The 12,068-nt window shown below is 42.4% G+C and overlaps 2 protein-coding genes across 3 annotated transcripts in view; both read right to left on the bottom strand.

Moving 5' to 3' along the window:
• The window catches only part of GJA9 (gap junction protein alpha 9), a 22,079-nt gene extending 21,621 nt beyond the window's left edge, over nt 1–458 (bottom strand). Inside the window, exon 1 of the mRNA XM_043532009.1 lies at nt 398–458. The gene's annotated coding sequence lies outside the window, so the exon portion shown is untranslated. The remainder of the gene's footprint in view (nt 1–397) is intronic.
• The window catches only part of RHBDL2 (rhomboid like 2), a 16,613-nt gene extending 4,545 nt beyond the window's left edge, over nt 1–12,068 (bottom strand). Inside the window, exons 1-6 of one of the 2 annotated variants that reach the window (XM_037881577.2) lie at nt 11,636–12,068; nt 8,295–8,542; nt 5,185–5,333; nt 2,693–2,805; nt 2,292–2,392; nt 398–458 (exon numbers count right to left, since the gene is read on the bottom strand). In XM_037881577.2, the coding sequence (XP_037737505.1) occupies nt 398–458; nt 2,292–2,392; nt 2,693–2,805; nt 5,185–5,333; nt 8,295–8,498 (628 nt within the window). In that variant the 5' untranslated portion in view covers nt 8,499–8,542; nt 11,636–12,068. Of the gene's footprint in view, nt 1–397; nt 459–2,291; nt 2,393–2,692; nt 2,806–5,184; nt 5,334–8,294; nt 8,543–11,495 lie in introns of both variants that reach the window. The other variant, XM_037881578.2, reaches the window with a different exon arrangement.

Here is a 12,068-nt window from a genome sequence, read left to right as displayed (position 1 = left end):
AGCAACTAGTAAAATAAGAATCTGGCCAAATTCTACTCTCAGCCACAGGATTCCAACTCCTATTGACTTCAGTATCACCCTTCTAACAGAGCAAAATTTAGCTAGAGTTTTATCAAGCACCATATGTAGCTGTGGCACTACACAGGTAATTAGTAGTATTTAAAAACGCAAAGAAACAGTAAATAGTTTAAGGCTCAGATCAGTTTACATTATAATTTAACCTAACCCCAATTTACATTTACTTTGTGGTTCTAGAAAATTGAATAATATGCAACTGATACCTCCCTGACTATTAGTATTTTGGACTCCAAATGGGCATTCATTTTTGTACAGTTTAATACTATGTGTCTTGTATAGTTTTTATTATCACATATACACTAGGTAGGATTAAAATTACCTATAATCCCGATGAGGAGCAATCTGAAGACTCCAAACAAAGGAATCATTTCTCTGAAGTTCTTGGAAAGAAAAGAAGAAACAATTAAGCTATATAATTATACACATGGACTTGTACATGCATACACATACATACATACACACACACACAACACAGTCCACTTAGGTATATTAATATACACTAAGTAACATCCTACATTTCTATAGCGCCTTTCAAACAATCACAAAGCATTTTACTAAGGAGAGTCAGTATCATTCTCCCCATTTTACAGATGAGGAAACTGAGGCACAGAAAGGGAAAGTGGCATGCCCAAACTCCAACAACAAGCAGCTTAATCCACTAGACCACTGCTATTATCACATCTTTCACATTCCTCCTTATTTTATAATGAAAACATATGTCCTTTTGTATGCCTTTTGGTGATAAAAATTACTAAAAAAGAAGATGCAATCTGTGTACTGTCAGCCCTTTGAGAATGATTATCCAGCAAAACAATGTTTTTGTCTTACACAAAGGATACCAATTTTCTTTAGCGCCTCTCATGCCTTTGGTGGTGGAGACTCAATGCTATTTGCTGAACCAGGCCCCATCCTTGTTTACTTGAAAACTCTAGTGATATGAAGTCTTTAATGTGTCATTTATAATTCATACTGCCTCTGATCACACAGAAAGGAAAGGTTTGACTGCTGACTGAACTTCTTAAGAGAAGATTTGCTGAAGAACTGATGTTTCCATGAACTAATGTTTAGAATTAAAAGAGTAGGACCCACCTTTGGTGACTGATTAAATTAAATCATTTTTTAAAAAGCCACCCAGTGTACAGTCAGCCTCTCTGACACTAGAGATCACTGAAGCCAAGACCTTAATTAGCAAACAAAAATATGTTTAGTTGCAGTTAAGATTATGTAGCATGACACTTCATCTGAAATCTTAAAAGAAAGAAAGTAACAAGTTACTGGGAGAGACCTATACACTCCTTTCCACCTTTGTTTTCCCTAAAACTTTAGTGATAATGCTCTCCAATACTCCATACGGTTTTCACTTCCATCTCCCACAGACACCAAAAATCAGTATGTACCCCAGCTTCATAAAACTTGCATTCCAATGCAAAACCTTAACAGTGATCTCATGTGTTTTTACATCAATTATACTGAAAGACCAGAACATCTGATTGTCACACATTCCAAGCATTTGGGAAGTTATTCTGGCTAAACAATGCTGAGGTCACCAAGATTTTACGTTAGACTGCAAGTTTGATTAAGCTGGGGTTTGTATTGCTTTTTGGTATGTGTGGGAGATAGACATAAAAGATTCACAAAATAAAGGTTTAAAGTTCCTGTTAAGCTGAACTACTGCATCCAAAATGAGATCAGTACAATGAGACATTTACATGAATATATAGCCAATTTTTAAAGGGATATACAAACCCTCATGCTTCAGGGCATCAGTCAAGTTCTAACTGAAGCCCTAGAGTTTAGAAGGGTTTTTTGGTTTTGTTTTGTTTGTTTGCAGCTTATTCCATAATTGTGGGGTTTCCTATACTTCTAAAGCATCCGATTTTGGCCACTAGCTGAGACAGAATACTGCACTACATGGGATCACAAACGGCAGTTTCTATAGTGCAATGTCACTTTGGCTGAAAATGATGTCAACTGCTATATTCACTTTTTCCTCTTTTAATAGCACAAAAAGCATCTATAAAGCTTTGATTTCTCAAGGACAGACATGGTTTGTTCAGCATATATGTATGTGGGAGTTACATTTTCCTTAATTATTCCTCTTTGCCAAAAAAAACCTGAACATCTTATTTACATAAATAAGATTTACCCAAAAGTGAACAAAGATCCACAAAGAATCTGTTTTTTTTTCTGGGCATTTCTAATTGTTTCCTTACCACTAAAACATTCATAAAGTATCCTCCAATGAGAGCATAGACTCCTCCTGAAGCCCCTACGAGAGCCTGGAGGGGATCACAGACTGAGCTAGCCAAGGAACCTGAAAAGACAGAAATGTCCTTAGAACTAGAGTCCTAATGACAACTTTAAGATGACATTTTCTGTAAACACCTGAGAGGAGTAGAGTGGAACATAGGGTTGTTTTCTAGTATGTTATTACGGTAAAAGGTTGGAGTCCAAACATTCTCTGCACCAAGAGAACTCGTTATGTTACACAATCCAGTATACCAACAACTTTGATTGCCCTGTTCAGGAAAGGGGATGGGGCAATAATATACATTGATTTTCTGATACAGACAGTTCTTCATTTAAGCTTACCCATTTCCCATTACACACTGACCTCCAATCACTCCTGCGAGATACACCAGACTAACCCGATGCCCTTTATGAACCATTTCTAAGGGGATCCCCAAAATAAGTTGCAGAAAGAGATTTCCTAAAATGTGTTGAATGCTGCAAGGAAAAACATGTTGATATTTAAATATCAAAACTGTAATTAACAAACACTTAAAGTTTTCTCAAACCATAGCAAATACATAATAAAATGGCATGCTAGCATCCTGGGGGCTTTATTTCTACAGCCAAAATAACTTTTTTAAAAGTTAGTAAGACAAAATAAAAGCTGTTATAATTATATACTCGAATAACTGAAAATAAGTAAGCCTTACTTTTTAGGGGGTGGAGTCTGGGCTATGCATTTGGATCAGGAAGGCCAGAGTCTGCATATAAGTCAGAGTAAGGCACTCTGGTGGAAGGGCAGGACTGGACCACAGGTTATGAAGAACAGGTCTCAAAAAAAAAAGTAAAACATGGCCATAATGGGTCAGATCCATGGTCCATCTAGCCCAGTATCCTTATGACAGGCCAGTGCCAGATGCACCAGAGGAAATGAACAGAACAGAGCAATTAATGAGTGATCCATCCCCCATCATGCAGTCCCAGCTTCTGGCAGTCAGAGGTCTAGGGACACCCAAAGAACAGGGTTGCAGCCTTGACCCTCTTGGCTAATAATCATTGATGGACCTGTCCTCCATGAACTTATCTAATTCTTTTTTTAACCCAGTTGTACCTTTGGACCCTAGCAATGAGTTCCACAGATTGATTGGCACATTGTGTGAAGAAGTACTTTCTTATGTTTGTTCTAAAGCTGCTGCCTATTAATTGTACAGGGTGACCCCTAGTTCTTGTGTTAGTGAAGGAGTAAATAACACTTCCTTATTCACTTTCTCCACACTACTCATGATGTTTTAGACATCTATCTTATCCCCCCTTAGATGTCTCTGTTCAAAGCCGAACAGCTCCAGTCTGTTTAATCTTTCCTCATATGGAAGCTGTTCCTTGCCTTTAATCATTTTTGTTGCTCTTCTTTGTATCTTTTCAGGTAGGATTAAAACTATACTACTGCCATGATATCTATACTACCTTGTACTGATCTCGCAAACTAAACACTGATGGATTAGGCCAGATTTTGGAATGGAGAGTGACACCTCACTGCTGCAGGAAGTGATGCTGGCAGTTCACTAGGTGGCACTCTTGTCATTACTAACCCTGTCATGGGGAGCTTCCCTTGAACATGGCCACCTTTGTGGCCCTGCAGGTTCATTGCCTCCAGCACCAACTCAGGTTATTTCAACTAATTACTTAGACTGGGTTATTTCAAAACCAATATCACCTTTGTGGGAGTCCGATTTATTAACTTTTCTACAGCATGTAACTCACTTCTGAGTTGAAGTTTGCATCCACTGTAGGTCCATGTAAGAGTCCCTGTAGACTTTTTGCTCCTGTTCAGGAGGTCCCAGCCCTCCTCCCAGAGCTGGGCGATATTTCCATCAGTTTCTCTCCTTGAAACAGCAGCCTTCCATTCTCCTCTTTTGCACTGGGTTATAATTTAGGACAGCTGTAGGGCCTTATCAACTTTCAGCTGGCCCCTTACCCTAACTAGTCCTCAGGCTCAGAGGGTACAACAGGCAGTGCTCTCCTGCTGTTGTCTGCCCTGTTATCAGGGAAGAGGCAGCATACTAGTCCCCTTCTTCCACCTCATACCTGGTTGGTTGGGTGAGAGGGGAGCCTTGCCCTGGCCACTCTGCAAGGCTCCTGATCCAAAGCCCTTAAAAAAAACCGTAATAAAATTTCTCCCAAACATTATTTATTCTTGGGACTGCTTCCTTGCCACAAATACCTCTTATTTCTTAGCCTATATCAAAACCTCCCAAAATATTGGAAGGGCCATGCCATGTGACTGGGGTTGGCTCACAACTAGGCATCACTACCTTTAAGGGGACAGCCTACCATGATGCAGATCCTACTGCCCCAGAAACATCATCCTGTAGACAAGTCTTAAGACTAGGATCCTGACCACATCATCTTTATAAATCTTACAAGGTAAAATCTTTCATTTTCCTAAATGAATACATGAATTTTTGACGCAGATTGAGATTTTCAGAGGAACCTAATGGAGTGGCACCTAACTCCTTTTGGCTTCTCTGAAAAACCCGTTTAGAACATAAGAATGGCCAGACTGGGTCAGATCAAAGGTCCATCTAGCCTGTATCCTATCTTCCAACAGTGGCCAATGCCAGGTACTTCAGAGGGAATGAACAGAACAGGGAATCATCAAGTGATCCATCCCCTGTCACCCATTCCCAGCTTCTGGCAAACAGAGGCTAGGGACACTATCCCTGCCCATCCTGGCTAATAGTCATTGATGGACCTATCCTCCAAGAACTTATCTCGTTCTTGTTTGACCTTGTTATAGTCTTAGCCTTCACAACATCCTCTGGCAAAGAGTTCCACAGGTTGACTGTTTGTAGAGTCCATTGTTACATTGCTTACCCAGCATGCACTAGCATATAAGAAATGAATCTCCAAGCTTCATCCCTCTTGTCAGGCCTATAAATAAAGGGACTGTTCCAGACACCTGTATCCAGCGTGATCCACTGTTTCTGGGGCTTCCAAACAGCATAATAAATGAATACAGCCAGCTGGAAACAATGAGAGACTTTAACAACTTCTACAACCATTTGGAATTATGAAATATAAACAATTTTCCTCCAATAATCCCCAAATCCTTGATATATAATTGTCTCATGGCAGATTTCAAACCTTCTATATACAGAAATGCATAATTTCACTGACATACAACTGTGTGTGTAATGGTCAGAACACACTGGAAACAACAAGGGTAGAGATGCAAAAACCAAGCACTCAAATTAAGAAATACCAGATTTAAAGGGGTTCTTGCCACTGTGCACGTTCTTTAATCCCATTGACTTCAATAGATTTTAAGGATATGCCTGAGTATTCCGCTGAATCAGGATCTGAATGACAGAGCAGTACAGTACTGTAGAACAAGAAGTTTGTGTTAATGTAACTAGAAACTGAAACCTAATCAAAATGCACAAAGGGGCAGAGTTAAGGTTACATAGGCAATCTCAGTCCTAGCATTTCCTAATGTTCAAGTGCCTGGTTTTCCAACTCAAACATTCTTTTCGCACAGGAAACAACATACAAACACTGGACTTTGAAAAAAGAAAATTGAAAAAATGAAGAAATTCCATCATGCATTTGCTAGACCACAGAAGAACAAGAAGTCAGGATTCCTGGTTCTTTTGCAGGCACTGGGTATGCAGGACTTCATAACCAAAAACAACTTGGCCTATACTTTCAGTGAGACAGTTGGATTACATGGCTGAAACTAGAGCCTGCCACAGAGATCTCTATTTTATCAGCGTTTCTGCCAGAAGTGAGCTTGTGAAATGTCTAAGGTCCTTAGTTACTTCACATATACTATGGGGGAATAATACTTGCTAGGGATATGGGGTCTTGCTGGATAAAGATTGAGAAATGGACAATTAATAACCAATCAGCAGAAGAGGCAAGACTAAAACTCCTGGGCTCATAGCCCGGTTGCACCTTCCCTCGGTCAAAGATATTTTGACTGGGGAGGACAGCGAGGTCATCAAAATTGGGAACATAAGAATGGCCATACTGGGTCAGTCCAATGGTCCATCTAGCCCAGTATCTTGTCTTCCAAAAATAGCCAATGCCAGGTGCCCCAGGGGGAATGAACAGAGCAGGTAATCACCAAGTGATCCATTCCCTGTCGCCCATTTCCAGCTTCTGGCAAACAGAGGCTAGGAACACCATCCCTGTCCATCTTGGCTAATAGCTATTGATGGACCTATCCTCCATGAACTTCTCTAGTCCTTTTTTGAAACCTGTTATAGTCTTGGCCTTCACAACATCCTCTGGCAAGGAGTTCAACAGGTTGACTGTGCGTTGCGTGAAAAAATACTTCCTTTTGTTTATTTTAAACCTGCTGCCTATTAATTTCATTTGGTGACCCCTAGTTCTTGTGTTATGAGAAGGAGTAAATAACACTTCCTTATTTACTTTCTCCACACCAGTCATGATTTTATAGAGCTCCATCATATCCACCCTTAGTCATCTCTTTTCCAAGGTGAAAAGTCCCAGTCTTGTTAATCTCTCCTCATATGGCAGCCGTTCCATACTCCTAATCATTTTTGTTGCCCTTTTCTGAACCTTTTCCAATTCCAATATATCTTTTTTGAGACGGGGCAATCACATCTGCACACAATATTCAAGAAGTGGGTGTACCATGGATTTATATAGAGGCAGTATGATATTTTCTGTCTTATTATCTATCTCGTTCTTAATGATTCCCAACATTCTGTTCACTTTTTTGACTGCTGCTGCACATTGAGTGGATGTTTTCAGAGAACTATCCACAATGACTCCAAGATCTCTTTCTTGAGTGGTGACAGCCAATTTAGACCCCATCATTTTATATGTATAGTTGGGATTATATTTTCCAATGTGCATTATTTTGCATTTATCAACACTGAATTTCATCTACCATTTTGTTGCCTAGTCACCCACTTTGAGAGATCCTTTTGTAGCTCTTCGCAGTCTGCCTGGGACTTAACTATCTTGAGCAATTTTGTATCATCTGCAAATTTTGCCATCTCACTTTTTACCCCTTTTTCCAGATCATTTATAAATATATTGAATAGGACTGGGCCCAATACAGACCCCTGGGTGACACCACTATTTACGTCTCTCCAATCTGAAAACTGACCATTTATTCCTGCCCTTTGTTTCCTATCTTTTAACCAGTTACCAATCCATGAGAGGACCTTCCCTCTTATCCCATGGTAGCTTACTTTGCTTAAGAGCCTTTGGTGAGGGACCTTGTCAAAGGCTTTCTGAAAATCTAAGTACACTATATCCACTGGATACCCCTTGTCCACATGCTTGTTGACCCATTCAAAGAATTCTAGTAGAGCACATGCAGTTCGGTTTCGGATTTTAGGAAACTTAATCACCAAGTGCAGAACAAGTTCTCCTGCGCATGTGCCAGTAGCAACTTTAAGAGGCTCTTAAACTGGCCAAATGAGTGTGGATTTTCATAGGTTTAGGACACCTCTGAACTGTCCCCTGCTAAGTTTCAAGTCAGAAGAAAATATTTGCAAAATAGTTTATTTCTCCACTAAGCTCATTCTCGGAAAAGGCTGATGCTGAACCATTTTTGCTCAAATATTTTAAAAAATTCAACACGAAACAGAAACCAGAGATGGAAGATTTCAGCCTGCATTGTTAAAATTTGCCAGACTTACAAGGAACTGAAAAATACGGTGTTATAGTGGTCAATATGTATAATATGGGCTTCAAATGTGCAATGAATGAGAAAGAAGTTAATAAATGGAAAACAATCAAGAAGTTAAAAATGCTCAATTCAGTATGGTTTATGATCACATGCAAACTCCAGTGCTGAACAACAGACAAGAAGCCTGTGACTCTAAAGTGAAACAACTGCAATGTGTATAATCTAAATCCCATAGTTTGACTGTTGTTACTGTAAAATAATAGTGTTCAATGCAAGACAAATGCAAACATTTACGTTACCAGGTGAGAACCCTTACCTCAGCTATACTAATGGAAATGATGAAGAGGGGAGGAGGGATACAGTTTGCTCTTTCCAGGTAGGTTCCTCTGGCATTTTCAGGAAGCATCCATTTGGAAATGGACTCATGGATCTTGTCACAGGTAGTACAAACTCTAGAGTTTCCTTCATTGTTTTCCTTCTCTTCCTCCTCACCAGACATATCCATGTTCATCCTCTCCATATTTCTTATTCGGAAAAGGCCAAATACTTAGGAATTTCAAAAACCTGTTCCAGCAAACATACAGGTTACTATTTCACACACAATCAGCACAACATTCAGATGACTGGTAAATTTTACAAGAATAATCTCTTGCATTATGATGACAAATTTACACATCATTTTTCATCCAGAAAGCTTCCCCAAAGCACTTTATAAACTTTACCAGCCACTCCACCTCTTGTCTAACAGCACAAAGCAACACTACACAACAATTAAGACAGAACTGAAGACTCTTGCTTCCAGGTAACATTACAGGGGAATGTAAGGTAAGCACAATACAACCTAAAATTGACTTTGGCTAGGACTCCGGGGCTAAAAATTCCTTTTTTTGGGGGGGTGGGGGTGGGGGGAGCGGGGGGACAACCATCATGAACTCTTTAATGACCCATTCAATGACCTCAAACTATAAGCTAAAGCAGCAGCAATTTGCATCCTCTACACCTCTGGAGGCAGTATCACTGATCCCTTCCATTTGGGATTCATAGGGCAAAATGGAAGCAGCTTTATTTATGGCTTCATAGGATATTGCCTGGAAATGCTCTGAATCAAGTCTCTCCCCCTGTAGGCTATACCAGCCAGGTCCAGATCACTGCTGGAGTGGGGACTGTAGTCAGCTAGTGTCATTGAATGAAGGTTGTTGGGGTCTCTGGAGTCCCACAACCTAGGTTCTGCCAGTGTAGGTCTGGCCCTTTCTGTTTTTCAGATATACTATGTAGATTTCTTTTCTCTCAGATAGAAATACCAAGATTGATTAGATGGGTACAGCCACCGTGAAATGTAGTCAATTAAAATACACTAACATACTTTCTGGTGCTACACCCATCCCCCAAGTAACTCTGTCAATTTTGTGGTTTTACAGTCACAAAATATTTCTCTCCAGTTGATGTGTGAAAGACACATGAAGGAGAGATGGGGAACAGTAAAAATGATTGTACAAAAGTGCTGTCAGATGCACAATGTAAATGAACTTTAAAAAGGAAATCTCTCTATAATCTTTTAGACAGCCATTTTAAGTGTTACTTGTAACAACAGTAGGTAAAAAAACCCAAAAAACACAAGTTGAGTGTCCCTTTATTTAGTTGTAATTCAGCGTAACTTGCAGACAGAAGCATTTTTTTAATATAATTTATCTCAGACGAGCTTCACAGCTGCCCCTGATTTTGCAAATATTTTTGTCCTGACCTTGATCGAAAAAGAAACCAATCACAAGAAAATAACGTTCCAGAAATAAATTGCTTATCTTTGGGTTTTTTCTATTATTAAAGACAAACACTAGATCGGGGTGGCCAACCTGAGGCTGAGAAGGAGACAGAATTTACCAATGTACATTGCCAAAGAGCCACAGTAATACGTCAGCAGCCCCCCATCACTCCGTTCCCCCCCCTGCTCCCAGCACCTCCCCCCCGCACCTCCCGATCAGCTGTTTCATGGTGTGCAGGAGGCTCTGTGGGGGGAGGAGCGAGGGCACGGCAGGCTCAGGGGAGGGGGCAGGAAGGGGTGGAGTTGGGGCAGGGCCTGTGGCAGAGCCAGGGGTTGAGCAGTGAGCACCCCCCGCCACATTGGAAAGTTGATGCCTGTAGCTCCAGACCCGGAATCCGTGCCTATACAAGGAGCCGCATATTAACTTCTGAAGAGCCGCATGTGGCTCCAGAGCCACAGGTTGGCCACCCCTGCACTAGATCAAAGCACAACAACAGAAACAACAATTACACACTCTTTACTAGAAAGTCTCTGACCTAGGCCATGTCTACACTACTAATTTTTGTTGACAAAAGTGATTTTTGTCGACAAAAATCAGAATCTCATGTTCACACTTGCTCCCTTGGTCAGCAGATCGCATCCACAAAGGGGGTACCATCATCGACAGTGTGAGCATTGCACTATAAGTACCTGTCCAGCTGCTAAGTTGGAAAATTATATTAGATATCAGAATGTTCCTTCTTTCTCCTAAGGATATAGCTATGAGAGGCTCAGTCTTACCTCTTTTTTTAAAAAAAGAACAAAATGGTGCCCCAGCAGCAAAGCAATCCCTAGGCAAAGCTGAAATTTTACTTCAGTAGTAACTCCAAGCATTAATGACAACAACTGGCACTAAAAATAAGCACCCCACTTATTATAGTATCTAGATGATCCTAAGAGAACTTGCTTCAAAGTACTGTCTTTGATCTAGCTTGCGGGATATGAGTGGTAAACAGACTCTAGGCATAAGGTATTTTTAAACGTGTTCTCAGACATTGGATAGGTCCAACTACCACTGTGGTAAAGCAGTTGTCTGTAGTGTAATGCTAATTTAAGAAAATATGATGTCTTTATGGCCAATTTTTGTTTAAATAAAAAACACCTCTCCACCCACTTCTCAATCTCCTTTAATCAAAAGCAGTGTTAGTTTATCTGGGCTGCATTACTGGTTGTTATGGGTTTCTAGTCTAAGTTTTACACGTTCTTTAAATATTGCCAACAGAATGCCTTTGTGGTACTGGCACTGAACAAAAGCAACTGCAGGACCCTAGACGGCTGACAGTTTTTTAAAAATACTAGCCATTATAATTACAAACCCACTAACTTCATTGAAGAAGCACTCTGTGGCTGTACACGCTGGAAGGATAGACTGGAAACGCTGTGACATGGCTATTTCAGAGGAATGTTCTTCAGCCTCAAGGCACAGCCCTTAGAGCGGCTCTCTGTGCAAGAGCCGTTTTTACAGGGATACTAAAACCCCCAAATGACTGCACTACAATTGTATCGCCCCAGCCAAAGGCTGGTGCTTGGCCCTGAACGTAGGAGGCAGAGACACTGTCCCCGCAACGGCCTGGGCAGCTTTTCCCCCATGAAGCGTTTCTGGGGAGTTTTAGGTCAAGAAGCTGAACCAAGCAAAGCTACCGAAGCTGCATTCCAGCCCCGCCTGCGAGGCTCAGCGACACTCAAGGGCTCCCTGTGGGGAGCAAGGCGTCAAGTTACCTCATGGCTCACGGACTGGCCCCGACTTCCAGACAGGACCACCACGGAGACCAAACCGCTGCCGCCGGCCGGCCGGCTGGCTCGCCCCCTCCCCGTCACGCCGCCCGGCTGCCCCGGGACCTGGCTCGGCTCCGGCCTACCTGGCGGCTCCGAGTTCGGCTCTGCCGCCTCAAGTCTCTGCGCCGGCCGCTCCTGCTTCTGCAGAGCAGGATCAGCCCCCGGAGCCGCTCCCCGGCCCCGGCCCGCCCCGGCGGCAGCTCCAGGAGGAGCCTCCCTCAGCCACATTCTCGGGGCGCGCAACCGCCGACACGCCCTCGCAATGACACGGCCCGGCCGCACCCCCGTCCCTCCAAACTGCATCCTCCGACCCCTCAGCCCAGGGCTGGACCAGTGCCGGGGCTTCAGGGGCTGCAGCCCAAGGGCTTGGGCTGGAGGGACCCGCAGGCCGCATTCGGCCCGCGGCAAGTGTCCGGCTGCGAGCCGCACACCGGTCCCCGAGCCTCAGCTCCCGCCCGGCTGGAGCCGCGAGCCCCTGCTCGCCAACGTGCCCCTGCAGCCCCCAAGCGAGGGGTG

Source organism: Chelonia mydas, chromosome 19 (assembly GCF_015237465.2).
Source record: "Chelonia mydas isolate rCheMyd1 chromosome 19, rCheMyd1.pri.v2, whole genome shotgun sequence".
NCBI classification, from domain to species: domain Eukaryota; kingdom Metazoa; phylum Chordata; order Testudines; family Cheloniidae; genus Chelonia; species Chelonia mydas.
Note: the sequence above shows the minus strand (reverse complement) of the source record. Positions and strands in the feature narration are given on the sequence as shown.